Source organism: Watersipora subatra, chromosome 1, assembly GCF_963576615.1.
Source record: "Watersipora subatra chromosome 1, tzWatSuba1.1, whole genome shotgun sequence".
In the NCBI taxonomy this organism is placed as follows: Eukaryota; Metazoa; Bryozoa; class Gymnolaemata; order Cheilostomatida; family Watersiporidae; genus Watersipora; species Watersipora subatra.
Window position 1 is genome coordinate 24,178,370 of NC_088708.1, and position 16,694 is coordinate 24,195,063.

General features: G+C 41.9%; 2 protein-coding genes across 2 annotated transcripts in view; one reads left to right on the top strand and one right to left on the bottom strand.

Annotated features, from left to right (window-relative positions):
• Nucleotides 1-16,694, top strand: part of LOC137397436 (small ribosomal subunit protein uS5-like) — a 476,780-nt gene that overhangs the window by 32,631 nt on the left and 427,455 nt on the right. The window lies entirely within an intron of this gene.
• Nucleotides 8,211-16,694, bottom strand: part of LOC137397394 (mucin-like protein) — a 75,269-nt gene continuing 66,785 nt past the window's right edge. The window contains exons 27-29 of the mRNA XM_068083687.1: nucleotides 10,831-11,005; nucleotides 9,854-9,957; nucleotides 8,211-8,660 (exon numbers count right to left, since the gene is read on the bottom strand). Coding sequence (XP_067939788.1) covers nucleotides 9,882-9,957; nucleotides 10,831-11,005 — 251 coding nt within the window. The 3' untranslated portion in view covers nucleotides 8,211-8,660; nucleotides 9,854-9,881. The remainder of the gene's footprint in view (nucleotides 8,661-9,853; nucleotides 9,958-10,830; nucleotides 11,006-16,694) is intronic.

The window sequence follows — 16,694 nt, forward strand, 5'->3', positions numbered from 1 at the left end:
GTGCTTGAGCAGGTTCTCTGTGCTCGAAGAGGGCTGCCTAAAGCTGCTCCATTTGTGCAGGTAGAGAACGTGCCTGGACGAGTCTCTTTAGATGGCGGAGGGCTGTCATCTGCGGGACAGAGCGCTAAGGTAACTGAGAAAAAGGCATAGTGCTTACTTCAGAGGAGCTTATGCCTGAATCTTCTAGGTGTAGTGGTTGGAATGTGTTTTGGGTGGCTATGGGGGTTGCTTGAGGTGGAGTTCTGGGTTGGATTGATTTTCTCGGATAGGTCCATCTGGGTGAGGCTTTGGCTGAATCGGTACTTCGTTTTTTCCTGGTTTCTACAGGGGCCTTACTGCAGCTAGTAGTGGGTGCTACTGCTGTGGCCTTCTTCCATTTCCCGACTTCTTTTTCTTTTGACTGGGGCACTCCTTTCATAGATGTCCGGTGCCTCCACATCTGCAACAACTAGCAGGCTTACTTTCTGGAGACTCCGTTTTCTTGTTTTTCAGCTGCATGACCTGTTCCGCCAGATGCTTTACTGTGGATAGCAGTACATTCAAGGTGTTCTGTTTGACACTGCGTACTGCACCATGTCCTGTATTGGCCTCTGAGTCTTCTATTTTTTCTACCACAGTTCAGACGGCTTTGCCCAGAGTCGGTTTTTCTCCAGATTTGATCTGGAGAATTTCTCCTCTAGCCTGGACTGCATTCGAGAGAGTCTCCAAAAGTACCGCTAGGAGGTGCCACTGTAGGGTGGAGTGGTTTAGGACGTTTGAGAAATACTCCTTTGTCATGTTGCTAGTGAACGGTTTGGGCAGTTCCGCGCAGGCTATGTGTACTAGCCGTTCAATTTCCATTGCGTGTTCCTGCAGGGAGGTTTGGGTTCCTTCTTTTAAACTGCTCAACTCTGCTCGGGCTTGTCGGGGAGATAGTCCAAATCGGGCTCGAATTGCTTTAAAGATGGCTGCCATCCCGAATGCCCTTTCGCAGGACTCTGCCTTTTTATTTAGGGCCTTTCTGAGGTGCAGTGTGCTGGCCTTCTCGGCCCACCTATTTGCAGCTGCGATTTCCCTAAATCTGGTAAAGAAGTATTCTGGGTCTTCGACGCCATTATACTTGGGTGTTTTGAACTGGGAGACCGGTTCCGGGTTCCGACTTAATCTGACAAGTTGCCCAATGGCATCACCTAGTTGGTCCATGTCCCGGTCTACATTCCTCGCTCTCTTTTGAGACATGACTTGAGCGTCTCTCCGAGTTAGGGGTCTGTTATAGATGATCGCGACCTGACTTGGAGTGCTTAAGCCTTTTTGGCAGTGTCGAACGCCTTACAGAGTGGGGGGAGGGAGTGGTTGGCGTAGTGCCAGTCATCAACCTTCTCTGGAGTGCTGAATAACCTGCTTATTCTAAAACACCAGGTTTCTTTACGAATGTGGGAGATAGCCATACAGCTATCTTGGCCAGATTTGGTTCCAATTCCAGTTTCGTTCAGTTTTTATTGCAGAAGGAAATTCCACTAGCTGAGGAGCGGACGGCTATCTGCTTTGCGCAACTGAGTGAGCGCGCTCCTTTATAGACAATAAACTTACCCGTTCCGGCTAACAAAACTCAGTTAAAACCATATAACATTAGTAATAAACAGAATCGCTAATCCGTTGGCATGGTTATAATACAGCGATAAACGAATACATAATAGCGATATAGTATATGGACAAATTAATAACAATATAATAAAAAGAACAACACAGCATGCAAGATATAATATATAAAAATATATTTACACAAATTACGAAGTCATGGCCCGGCGTCCACCACACATACAAGGATTGTAACAATAAGTGAGTGCAGAAACCTAGTGTTCTGCAAAAATAAGGAGTTATGAATACTTGTAGTTATCTTCCTAATAGCCATTCTTGGGAGTTGCCTCGACTCATTTATAACTTTCAGAATGTGTTATATTAGTTTGAAGCTATAGTAATTGAAGTGCTCTTACAATGATCGATGTAGTTCAATATTCTGCTACAAAACGTACTGTTTCCCATCAATATTTGTGAATAGATTAGTGAGTAGCTTAGAAAGTGTGAATATTCTCAGGTATAAACTAAAATGGCAGTGATCCTCTAAGATTACGTCTTTTAGTATGGTTATTGGTCAGTGTTCGGTTTTACATTTCCGCTATTCTAATTTGTCCTTGTACCAAATGAAAATCTAGTCTTAAAATACAGTTTATTAAAGCCCTACCACTTGCCATTTAAAAACTGTAAAGCTTTGAGACTCGTTTCAACAATCAATTTCAAACAATCAATTTCTTGCCTAGAAATTTCATAAGTTCCATTTTTGTATTTGCGCAGCAATACCTCCACATAAACTTTGATTGTTTATGATTTTAAACTTACACTATTCCACTTTTAAACAATTCTTCAGATAAGTTTATTAAGCTACTGTTTGCTATTATAAATGTTATAACGTCCGTCAATAAATGTTACAAAATTACGCTACAGCTGTTTTGTGCTGACTCGAGCGCAATGGAGGGCGCACGGTCCGTTGAACAGCAAATAGACAGAATAATAAGGAAGCAAATCTATAGACCTTGATCAATGCTTATACAAACAGTGCCTGTCAGTCTCATGGCAACACTAACAAAAAGGCCAATGTTCGGTGTTACATTGTCGCTATTCCAATTCGACCTTGTACCAAATGAAAACCCATTTTGAAGATAAAGTTGGTTAAAGCTCTACCACCTGCCATTTAAAAACTGTGAAGCTTTGAGACTCGTTTCAAGGATCATTAGCTAATAAACTTGTGACTTGCTAAGGATCATGTCATGTATGACATAACCAAGGGCTTGTTAGAGTTTTACCACCTGGCATTTAAAAATGTTAAACTTTATAGACTTGTTTCAAAGATTCTTAGCTCATAAACCTTTGTCTTACAAAGGATTTGCCTTAGCTTAACAGGTTAAATCTTTAGCAAGCTACCTTAGCAGCTTGCTAGCTGCCAAATCCTTAGCAACTTAACAAAGTAAAAGTCATGTCATATATGACAAGATCTTTAGCTTGCTGGAAGTGATATCATATACGACATTCGATATCTAGTAAATTCAAAATTATTGATCGACAGACCAATTTTTTTGAAGCTGCCAGATAGACTTTTGAGAATCAACTTTGCCTCCCGTTATTGTAAGAACTCATTACCTTGATTACCAAATAAGCAAAAATTGGTGACAAATATCTTCCAACTTTTTCTTACAAATATAATAAACAGGCTCATGGTCTTGCTGCAGAATACATATCCTTTTACAAATTATTTTTTGCAGCTCTGTCGTACTTTTGGCAAAAATTTGGCAAACGCGTAAGTCTAAAGTGTATATTCTTTAAAAATGTCGTTCCACAAAGTTTAAAAATATGTTTAGTTTAATTATGAGTTAAAATGTTGACACATGAGTCCAGAAAAAGAGCGTACTGAAAAGAAATGGGAGATGGCACTGATGGTTTGTAAATATCTCTACAAAGAGTTATTTGTCCTGTACGAGTGGCACACTCGAAATACATCACGGTAATGAATTGAATTCAATGCATATTAAGTACCACCAGCTGAGTGACATTTAAAAATACAAAAAAATCTATATGATTTACACCTAAATAAAAATAAATACTTTGAAAAAATGATGATCTTCTTTGAATGAGCTTTCAAGCAATAAGTTTGTAGTTTTTTATCATCAAGTGAGTCTTGAAAAAGCTAATATCACAACCCTCTTCTTTTACAATACCAAACAGGACAAAAAACTGTAAATATTACATATTTGATTAACAATTAACAAATTAGCTTAAATGAAGGCGTAACCATACAATAGACCAACTAATAGTTGCTAACGAACTGCATACTCGATAATAATGAAAAAATGCATATACGAGTGGCGGAGTGGCTCGTAAAAGCTCTATAAAAAAATGTTTCGGCTACAAGTTACCAGTTTACGACAACTAAACGCATATAAACATTGTTTCTACTATTATATTTTCAAGCTTCTGCTCTGGAAGCGACTTCAATTAGGACACTAAAATTTTCACCTATTTTACACAGCACATTTTGTTTACATCATTACATAATGAAACTTTGCAAAACATTAAACCTCGGGCTAAATAACATATTTGTTCTAATTATTTCATTAACTGTTCTAGCTGCTAAGCCAATGTATAGTTAAAAAAGAAAACTTGCCATTCTCAAACGACACTATTAGAATAGTTACATGAAATTGGAAGAATTCATTTTTAACTGAAATCTACATTTGAGCATACAAAGAGAACGCCAAAAGTTAAGTTTTCCAAAAGAGTCTTCGAAGCTGATTTATGGCCTTGGAGTAAAGGAATTCAGCAACAGTCAGCAAAATCGAAAGGTGGCGCACCAGACAAAGCTAAAGATTATTTACAGAAGCTTTCAGTTGTGCAACAATTAAACATCTTGGCAGCTGATGATGCTGGCGCCTATAACTACATCTTACATCACTAATCTACATCTACAACTTACATCTTTGACCTGATCTGTTTATGAATCTGTCTAGGAATCTGTGTGTAAATCTGTCTGCGAATAGTTGTGTTAACAGTGCAGAGCAACTGTGTTTATGCCTAAGCATTCGTACCATTTATGAACAACGTTCATCGACCCTTTAACATGTTACTACTAGTTAATTTATCAACTTTTTTCAGTTTTAGCACAGTTAGTAGTTACTAGTTTAATCTTCCTTTTTAGTACAATTTATTCTCTTTGATCTACCCAAAGCATTTCTAACCCAGCACAAATATTTACCTTTCGTAAATTCTTACTCAGCTTATAATGTGGAGAAAACCTTTAGGCAGGTTGACATGCCTTTGTAGCTACAATATCAAAGAACTTTACAATGCCCATTTTTCATGTTTTTGGGGAGTATTGCGACTTTTTTGACCTCACACAAATATTTTTCACACTGAGTTCATTCACCATAAATGAAACCACTAAATTTAAGTACCCTTTTGCTACAGTGTCGGTGTAAACCTCAATGTATTGCAACAGCACTGTTGTATACCTCGATGCATTGCAACAACACTGTTGTATACATCTATGTATTGCTACAGTGCTGTTGTTTGTAAACACTAACCTGCTAACTCTGCAGTAGAAGCTGTGTCATGTTGAACATCGCTGGAGGTGGCTTCAGGTGAAGACTTGAACATGTCATCTGTAAAGTCTATAGGAGGCTCTTCAGATGATTGGATCACATCAGCGTTTTCAGCCGTATTCTCGCCGGACACTTGAGAAGCGAGTATTGTCAGTAGAAGCCATAATTTCCAATGTGACTGATAACCCATATTGGCAAGGAGAGGAAAAGATCACCTAGTGACCAATAGTATACTGAATCTTTGGAAGAATGAAGTTCATTTGAGTGAATCAAGTGGATTAGCCAGTCCTTTACATAAATGGTTAACTCCGGTAGAGATTTGATTTTCCTTTTGAAACCGTTGTATGCTGGTGCAAATATTTTCATAAAAACACACTCTGCTTGTGCTTTGTTCCATAGTTTAAAAATCACTTATTACTCCTTAATAAATACGACACGTAGTTTACCCATAGCATTAAAACTAATCCATTTTATAAAACTGTGTAAAAACTAAACATGAACAATTTAATATGATATAAAACTAAATTACACGTGAACAACCATGTTAATAAAGCATGAATCAACACAAAGAAGTTTCTGTTGTTAACCCACTATAGAGACACTCTCATGGAAGTGCACTTCCAAGATTGTGTAGATTCAGATGTTGATCTGGTGATACAGATCTATTGTGTAACCTACTCTACCTTAAACTAGGTAAAATTTAAGCTAGATTGGCTTATATTTTGCCCTAGTTTTATAGCTTTTACAGTTTATATCCAATATTCCTTGTCGCCTCTTCACGTGAACTTAGAAAGTCAGATGTGGACGTTACTTCAAGGATGGAGTCAAATATTTTTTAATATATACAGTATATTGAGGAATTCATAAGCTTCTTTTTGACTGCATACGGTACTAATATTCTCTATTTTTATGTTTATTATATAACTTACCACTTTACTTCAGCTCATTGCCACAAGTGACGGCAATCAAAACGTTTAATCTATATGTATCTTTCAGATCTTTATCAAATATTTCTTTTTGAAAAACTGGCATTGTGCACTTCTTAACAGAGACTTACGTTTGAAAGGTTGAAAACAAGCCAGAAGTGGCTCTTTGTGCTTGTTGATATAGCTCATTTTCTTTTCATTGTTTCATTGAACAAAAACACAACTTGTAACACCGGTGACAAGTGCAGCAAATGAGTATGGGCAAACTGATATTATGTCAACCGGGCTTTATTTACCTAAGAAATAGTATTCAAGTATTGAGCTGAAGAGAAAGGAGGAAATCGGGTGGAAGCGGGGACCTGCAACACTGCTTTTCACGTAACTAGGACAGATGTGGCCGCGTGAATATATATGCCGAGTAATGATCTTGAGAGTCTATAATAGGGTACCATGTTCATCCGATTGTGAATTGTCTTCTATTCACCTTGAGCCATACCTATCAGTCGCTGTGACTATATTTTTCAGTTACTGAGACAAAATATGCCAGTCACTGTGATAATACATCTCAGTGACTGACTATACCTCTCAATTACTGCGACCATATTTTTCAGTCACGGTGATTATACTCCCACAGTCACTGTGATCATACCCCCTCAGTCACTGTGATCATACTCCAACGTCACTGTGATCATACCTCCATAGTCACTCTGATCTTACCCCCATAGTCACTCTGATCTTACCCCCACAGTCACTGTGATCATACCCCTCAATCTCTGTAATCATATCCCTCAATCACTGTGATCATACCCCTCAGTCACTATGATCATACCCCTCAATCACTGTGATCGTACCCCTCAGTCACTGTGATCATACCCCCAAAGTCACTGTGATCATACCCCTCAATCTCTGTGATCATACCCCTCAGTCACTATGATCATAGCCTCTATTCTCCCTGGATATATTTCTTAGTCCCTGTGGCCATAAAGCTGAGTCATTATGACTGTAGATCTCAATACCTGTGGTCCTATATTTTAGCTATTACCATGCCACACTATCCTTCAGCACAAACATATATGATACGAGATACCAAACATTTGCGAATAAGTTACATTTAATCAGATGTTATGAGTGAAGACACCCACATTAGCAGACAATATCTACATTGTTTTGTGGAGCTGACTGCAAGCTGTTTTTTGTTGTCAAACTGTTACAAGCGTTACAGGTGTGAGCTATACCTTTTATATAGAGAGTTTGATAAAAGTATTGAAGAATGAAAGCCTACTACTAGCTATATACCAACCACATGAATTTGAAATCTTATGATAGATTTGAATAAACAGCTACATTTCAGTGAAAACAAATACCAACAGACTTAAAAAGCCCCGAATTTATGACTTGCAATTTCAAAAGGTAAGTTATTATTATAAATGTTGTTATATCAGCTTACAGTTTACTGAGTATAATGAAATGTAAACATTATTTGTTTATATATTCATAACCAAGCTGGTAAATGAATGAATCAACAGAAGTTTCATTTTCAGTTTTGTTTCCTTTTATGTTACAATTAAGTCTGCTCATTGTATAAACTATAGTAAATATTAGTCGCTGCAACAAACTGTATCGTAACAGACAAGTCTTCTACATCATAACGCTGATCTGTTGCTTCCCCTACCATCTGTTGTTTTCGATTTTTATACTTTTCCAAGTCAACTCAATCAATGAAATGCTCAGCTCATCAAAACATGGAGAAGGAATGAAAATGTCAGATAACGGAACAACACTTACATGTATCTCATTCTGCAGACAATAAATAGTAAACTAATAAATGGACTGTCGGATCCGTTGTAGATTAGTTAACACAAAACTTTCAAGCTTTGCCACAAATTTGGTTCGTGGATTTTAGGTTAAGCATTCTAAGAGAAATATAATGTCAAATTACATGCAATTTAATATGGTACGATTAATTTAAAAAAAATTACAATACACACAGTTTTAGAGGCATCATCAATGTAATATTTCAATTTCCAAGTTGATGAAAATTTGATTCAGCTATTCTAAAATTTGTAAATTCTCATAACATCCTGCTCTTAATTTTAAGTACAATTTGTCTTAGAGATGTTGAGAATAACAACATAAATTAATAACACAAACCATAAAAAGCATCATAATACATTTATTTGTGATACAAAGAATTCCAAAAATAAACTTACAAAAACAGTAAGCTGTCAAAATCTTTTATTCCAGTATATGTTGGTGGTTTTAGGTCTCACTACTTAGTTATACAACCAATAGAATAAATCAAAGTATACATTTTATGTGCTGGGGTACAGTTGTTATAAAAATGATGTAAATACATAAAAAATATAATCATAGATAAACTTTTATATAAATGTTATATTAATTACATGTTATATTCATACATGCAACTGATGAGCTGCGCCATAAATTTTATCTCGACTGATATAAGTGGAGAATAATCATAGAAATGGATGCCAACCCATATACTGTCAGTTAAATAAACACTCACAAAATGGTACAAATACAGAATGAAATCAGCTGGTACAATATCCCAGTGACAAGGTGACATTCGGCAGCCCTTTGACAGCTGAAACATTAGACAAACAATATTAGTTGAGTCAGTCATCTTCTATAATGAGTGCTGACTTTCTAAGCAACTACCTAACTATAACAACCATCTAACCAATATGAATAATGATTTTAAAGAAATTATTTTAATTGCCATGCATTGAGCGTTTTGGACAATATGCAAGACAATACTATGTAAAAGTGATTATAAAATACTACTCAGGTACTGCTATGCAATCCTTTGCAGTTGCTGCAAAATTGCTAAAGTTGCAAAGTTGCTGCTACGCTATAGTTGTTGCCATGCAATACTTTATAGATGTTGCCGTACAATACTATATAGTTGTTGCTATGCAATACTTTAGAAGGGTTATCATGCCATATTGCATAGTTGTTGCCATGCAATACATTATAGTTTTTGCCATGCAATACTCTATAGTTGTTGTCATACAATACTTTATAGTTGTTGCCATGCAAAACTCTGCAGTTGTTGCCATGCAATACTTTATAGTTGTTGTTATGTAATACTCCATAGTTTGCAATGAAATTCTCTATAGTTGTTGTCATACGACACTCCAGAGTTGTTGCATGCAACAATCTATAGTTGTTACCGTACAATACTCTATAGCTGTTGCCATGCAATACTTGATAGTTGTTGCCATGTGATACTCTATAGTTGTTGCCAAACATGACTCTATAGTTGTTACTTCACAACACTCTATAGTTGTTGCCATGCAATACTTGATAGTTGTTGTCATGTGATACTCTATTATAGTTGTTGCCAAACATGACTCTATAGTTGTTACTTCACAACACTCTATAGTTGTTATCTTACAATACTTTATAGTTGTTGCCATGAAATACTTAATAGTTGTTGCCATGCAATACTCTATATTTGTTGGGATGCAATACCCTATAGTTGTTACCATACAATACTCTATAGCTGTTGCTATGCAATACTATATAGTTGTTGCTATGCAATACTCTAATTGGTTGCCATGCAATACTCTATATTTGTTGCTATGCAATGCTCAACAGATATTTTATGAAGTTTTAAACATTTGCAATACTTCTCATAGTACAGTTTTATTGAGACTAGAAGTATAATATACACTACATACAAACAACTGCTATCAACGCTGACAATAAGTCTAATACACTTCCTTGTATTAATCAGCGTATAGCACCTTACAGCCAGGTATTAGGTATACTGACCTGCTGCCTAGGTAACCCTGTTGGCATCTTAAGCTGCTTCAACTTCTGGCAGATTGATTATTGGGGATGGTACTTGTTCTGGAGATTGCGCAATCCCCTTATGCCTAAACAAAGATTTCGACTCATAGTACACAAAATTCTTTATAGACTCAATTGTATAGAATATAGTAATAATGTTCTGCACTATCATTCTTTACATTCTTTATCAAAATTTTTTTTTATTACTGTTATTAAGTTCAGTATAAAAAAGGAAGCACATCAAATTTTATTCAGAAATCAGACTTAGGGCACATCTGTATGAATTAGAAATAGTAACTGTGGTGGAACGGAATTAGTACTTGTACATGTCCATGTCCATGGCGTGGATTAATACAAGTTTGTCACCTGCTCAATAAATATAAAATGTGAAACAAAACAGCAAGACACTTGTATGTAAAACATTAATAAAAGACAGCAATTGACTTATAATTATTGATGGAACCAGTAACTTCCATCCTACCGGTTATAAACAGCTGTGAAAGCTTCACTTCTCTGAAATCTAATTTGTATATATAGACAGTAGCTTGATGATCAAAGGCACTGTTTCTGAAAATGCCTGTAGCTGCTTCACTGATTTGTTAAGCTGGGACAGGTCTATAAATTGATGGTTGAAAGAAATTGTTTCCATCACTAATTGTTTTGTATTCATGTTTTACATGTATGTGTTTTTACTGTTTTATGTTTTACATGTCACCGTTACTGAACAAATCACAAACTCGTCTTAATAAACACAGTACACAAAAACTGTTGGCAAAAGCTAATTTCATTCCAGCACACAAATAAGATGTGTAATTAGGATTTTAAAATCGCTTTTGCATCGATGACAAACAACAACTTAAAATACATGTAAGTACATATTTATTTTCTAATCCAAAAACAAGAACAATTTTTCAAAAGCCAAAACAGCTTTCCAATAGGGCCTTTATGATTCCACTTACTTCTTTGAGTGAGTTGCACAGGCAGCAATTAGCACTATGACTATGGTGAGAGCAACGAGCCCAGAGCCAACAGCAACATAGATGATGAATTTACTCTCGGCAGCAGCATACTCTGTCGCAGCTGTCGTTGGATTTATCACTATAGAGTCGTCCACGATAATTGTAATATTAACGCCTACAAGGGAAAGATAAACTTGGTGTGTGAATCATATGGTATACATACTTTCCCCTGAAAACAAACTACCGTAGCTCATCTGTCAAATTTTATCGTCTAACAATCATTTCGTCTAACAATGATTTCGTCGTCTAACAATCAAGCTATGATTGACACTGCAAAACAGTTCACTAAAATGTTTACTACTATTTGCTTGTAAAAACATTTCTTTCCTTTCATACCATAAAAATACCTGTACATATACAGGTATTTCTATGGTATTTCTATTTCTATAGTATTTTAACAGTAAGTTTATGTTCTGCCTTAACTATTCTTAGCTATCTTAACTAAAGGATCGTCTCAAGCAACACCTCCTTGATTCACTCAAATAGTCATTGTATATTGTTTCTATCTAAATTAACGAACTACTAGCCCGGGCCCAGCGCCATGACTAGCTATGCTACTGCCCGTGTAAGTCTTCATTGCTCTTACTTGTTTTCTATTTCTTACTGACGTGTAAACTTTTTTGATGAAACAAAATTAACAAACTATTAACATGCTTGTTTTTAGATTATGTATTGTGGTGGATGGTGTCCCCTTACACTAAGCCAAGTCAAAGCTAAACCAAGCCAAAGCCGTGCCGAGTCAAGACCGAGCCGAGCCAGGTCCAGCTAAGTAGAACGGAGGCGGAGCTTACTAGCTATATAAGCTCGAACATTTGTGTAGAAGAGCAGAGCTGTTCTGGGCGTGTTCATTGCCTGTTACTTGATCATTCTTGTACAACTTATGAACTACACAGAAATATATGTATAAACTCATGCACCGAGTCTTGTACTAGTGGAAGAAAAGTGAAGGTCGCACAAAACCTTTACACTGGTGGTAGCAGTGGGATCGCTGACGATCCCAAGAACTCCACCACAGGACTTGCATCAGAATCACTAAACACTGGAAGGGTCACTGGACTCTGGATGAACTGGGCTGCTTGAAAAACTGCGACACTGCTCCTACTGAAAGAACTTCCTGACAACAGGAAGAAACCCAGAGAGAGCTGTGGAAAGCCCTGCGGTATCGGACCCAGTAGATGCACTGCTCCAGGAGCAAAAACCTACTAAAGGCTCCGACAGGACTTACCTGAAGAGGCAGCGTGCTCCTACTAGAAGAACTTCCTATAGGAGAAAACACAGAGAGCTGCGGAAAGCCCTGCAGTATCGGACCCAGTAGATGTACTGCTCCGGGAGCAGAAACCTACTAAAGGCTCCAACAAGACTTGCCTGAGGAGGCGGCGAGCTTCTACCGGAAAAACTTCCTACAGGAAGAATTCCGAAAAAGAGCCAACAGCCACGGACACAGCAGAGGCACTGCTTTGGGAAGAGAGCAGAAACTTACTGAAAACCAGAAATGGCCAACAGGAGGGCAAGAAGTGCTGATCTGGGACCCGACCGACTAGTTGAGGCACTAGAACGGGTACTACTGATGCCAAGGGCTCAGGAACCGACACCACGGTTTAGGACTCCCCAGTACACTGGAAATGGAAATGGGGAGTACTTCATCGCCTGCTTCACAGAGGTAGCCGACGCCAACCAGTGGACGAAAGGAGCAACCCGCCCACTCCGGGGAGAACTGGGCGAACAGGCCGAAGACTGCGGATGGGCCGAGGACCAGGAGGCCATTTTCAATGCCCTCCGGGCAAGATTCGGGCTATCCGCTAGGCAGGCGCTAAGCCAGCTCAATGCCCTTAGGTGAGAGGAAAGGATGACACTTCAGGAGCATGCTATGGAGGTTGAGAGGTTGGTACGCATTGCATACAGAGACCTGCCGAATCGACACCGAAATAGTATGGTTATGGAGACCTTCGGCAGCTCCCTAAGGTACCCTGCCCTACAGCGACATCTGTTGGTTGTACACACGCCCATGCTGGCTGACACTTTATGGGCCGGGAACGACTACTTTCAGATCCAAGGAGGCCAGCGTAAATCCACCGGATCTTTAGTACGAACCCTGGAGGGAGGAGCCTCCGACCAGGTGAACTCAGCCAAAACCGATGTTACAGGACGACTAGTCTGGCTGGTCCAAACTATCAGGGACAAGGTGGAACAGCTCCAGGGGCAGGTTCGCAATTCAACAGAGAGGAGGAGCCAGCCAGCTACCCATTGCTAGAGATGTGGGCAACCGGGGCACGTACGGAAGAATTGCCTTCGCTACACCAAACCGGCTTCAGGACACGAAGAACGGCCACAGCAGTAACTCCGACTACTGGCTGTGCCAAGGCCAAACAACCCCGGAGACACAATAGGACTACACGGGATTCAGTGACAGCCGACGGTTGGTCTCAACCAGCAAGGATTAGGCCGAGAAAAATTCGTGCACAGGAAAGGCCTGTGGAGACACGAAACTACTACCAGTTGTTGAGTGAGACCAGTCTGGACATTCCCACTGTCTCGGATACTGCTTACGCCCCTGTGTGCGAACGGCAGGAGCGTAGCCTGAAACGAAGGAGGGTGACACCCAAATCCCCTCCACCCCAGACAGTGAGAACCACCCCCGCTGGACCGTATGGTCGGACGCCTGCCTTAAAGGCGGCAGGGCCGGCCCCTTCTCCGCCTTGGCGGTGGCAATCACAGGAGCCCCGGGTCTATCCTGAATGTGGGACCGACCCTGTCCCACTACGGAAAGGAAGATGTTTGGAAGACACCACTAGGGCGCAAGCCTTCAGCCAACCTCACTCCACCAGCTATTTCCTCCAAGAAGGGTGGAGGGGCGGCCTATCCAGTTTCTTCTAGATATAGGATGCACCACAAACTTGATCAATAAGCAGGTCTTTGACCGATTGCCAGGAGCTGTATAAAACCAACTCGAGGAGAGTGACAACCACGGACTATTGGCTGGTTGCACACAGCTCCCCTTCTACGAGATAATCCGTTTGACCATCTGCCTGAGGGATGTAAAGACGGAGAAAGTCTTTGTGGTTAGCCGTCTGAATGAGGATGCCATACTCGGAATGCCATTCATCTTGGCCCACCAATGTTCTCTCAAATTTGAGCAACCGGTGGTCCAAGTGGATGGCAGACAGCTAGTCTGCACGGATCGACATGGGTGGCTGCTACAGAGCAAAGTACAGGTGATAAGGGAGGTAGTGGTTTTTGCCCGGACTGAGATGGCAATACACTGTCGCATCACCACGCAAAATTACTCCTCCATAGGACTGATCGAAGGATTTCCCGACGGACCTCTAGTAGCAAGTAGCCTGAATCAGCCGAGACCCAAGAAACAGTTCATCACCCACTGCATGAATGCTACGGAGCGGCCATTGACTTTTCGGTCCGGAGCCACTATCGGCACTTACACGGGAGTGGAGAGCCTGCAGGTCAAAGAGGACGACCCCTTACTGTGTGACGCCGGTCCAACTTCAATCAATGGAGTGCCGGCTCACCTTGAGGAGTTGTTCCAGGCGGCTCGGCCAAACTGTGAGGGGACGAGTCAAATGGCGAGGTTTACTTCCTTGCCGAGTCGATATGCCACCATGTTCAGTACAGGTGACAACGACCCAGGAAGGACTGCCGAGGTTGAAAATTCCATTCCACTTAAAGAGAGCACCCAGCCAATTCGGCAACCCCCTCCCCCACAGACTCGGACCGGAGAAGGAGGCCAGGCTGAGAGGCAGGCCCAGGATCTGCTCAAGCGGGGGCTTATCGAGCCAGCCGGGGGAGCTTGGAGCTCCCCGTGGTGTTGGTCCGGAAGAAGGGTGGGAAGTGGCGCTTCTGCATCGACTACCAGCCTCTAAACGCTGTAACTGAGCAGGACGCCTACCCTCTACTCAGAATCGAGGACAGCCTGGATGCCCTGTTTGGCAGCCGCTATTTTAGCACGCTCGACCTGGTGAGCAGGTACTGGCAGGTACCCCTGGATACAGAGGCGCAGGACAAGTCAGCCTTCTCGACACGGTCCGGATTATGGAAATGGAAAGTGTTGTCTTTCGGACTGACGTCTGTCCTCGCCACCTTTTAAAAACTCATGGAGCGCGTTCTACCCGGCCTCCAGTAGAAAACGCTGCTACTATACCTGGATGATATTATAGTCATTGCCATGAATTTTGATACGTATCTGCATCGGCTGGAGGAGGTCTTCCAGAGACTCCACAAGGCCGGACTAAAATTAAAGCCGTCCAAGTGCAAACTATTACAACCTCAGGTCTGCTGCCTGGGCTACATAGTAAGCCAGGATGGAGTCTTAACAGACCCCGACATGGTGAAGGCAGTCACAGAATGGCTGAGCCTGAGTGGAGTAAAAGAACTCTAAGGATTCCTCGAGACGGTCGGCTACTACCGACAATATATCTCAAAGTTTGCCACTATAGCGCATCCCTTGCACTGACTGACTGCAAAAGGAGAGCCCTGGAAATAGACAGAAAGGGAACAGATCGCCTTCACCGCGCTGAAGAATAGTATCAGCACCGCCACGATCTTGGGGTACCCGAATCCTCGAAGGCAGTACATCCTGGACACAGACGCCAGCGGATGTGGAGTGGAGTCATACTGTCCCAAGTACAAGAGGGCTGTGAGAGGGTCATTGCCTACTACAGCAAGACCCTCACCCCCTCAAAACGCAATTACTGCGTCACTCGACGGGAACTGCTTGTGGTGGTAAAGGCAGTTAAGCATGTTCAACCGTATTTGTATTGGCAGGAGTTCCTCTTACAGACAGACCACGCGTCACTCCGGTGGCTATGCAGGAGGAGGAACCCTCGAACCAGGTAGCCCAGTAGCTAGAGATCCTGGCTGAGTTCCGCTACATCCTGGAGCATTTGTCAGAGACTCGCCACAGAAATGCAGATGGGTTGAGCAGGCAAACCTGCGAGGACTGCTAGCAATGCGTGAGCATCGAGCAGAGGGACGGGGGCCCCTCACGGAAGGAGTTGGCAAAGGAACAAGGGTCGTTAGCTGCGTGGGTACCAACCAGTTGCCTGGATGAGACTCCACTCTCGAAAGGGCGGGATCGATCCTGGGCAACGTCGCATAACTCGGGGGCCGGCCGGCAACTCGCACTGGACTCTCGCCCCAACAGGGGTGGGATTGAACCTGGCTGCATGAGGTTCCTCCGAGGGGCTACCGGCTACACTAGGGATGACAGGACCAAAGGGCGAGCTGGCAAGGACACAGGCCACCGGACAAGGACCAGTGGCCATCATGCATCGTGCCATCGCCACAGGAGAAGAGGTGCCAGCGGAACACCTGGAAGTCGAAAGCAGAGAGCTGGATATCCGACATCACATGCGAGGATCTCTGCTCATATGACAGGACGGCGTGCTGGAAGCACGTGTGGCCCCGCAGGACTACCCCAGATGATGTGCCATCTGCCCCCCGACCATGCGGGAGACCACTGTGTGGCAAACGCATGCCCTAGCTCACTCTTGGGTAGGAAGAACAATAAGCCGCCTCCAGCTGACTTGGTACTGGCCCGGACTGACGGCCACAGTCAGACGGCTCATCAAGAGTTGTGAGATGTGCCAGGCTGCAAAGCATGGAGGGACAAAGGCAGCCGGAGGGAAAAAACGCTCTATGCCAAACGACCCTGGCAGAAAGTGGCCGTGGACCTGGTGGGGCCATTTCCGGTCACGCCTAGGGGCAATAAGTGGGTGCTGGTGCTCACCGACCACCTCACCCAATAGCAGGGCGCACCTGCACTACCTGACGCCACGGCCCCAGTGGTCGCA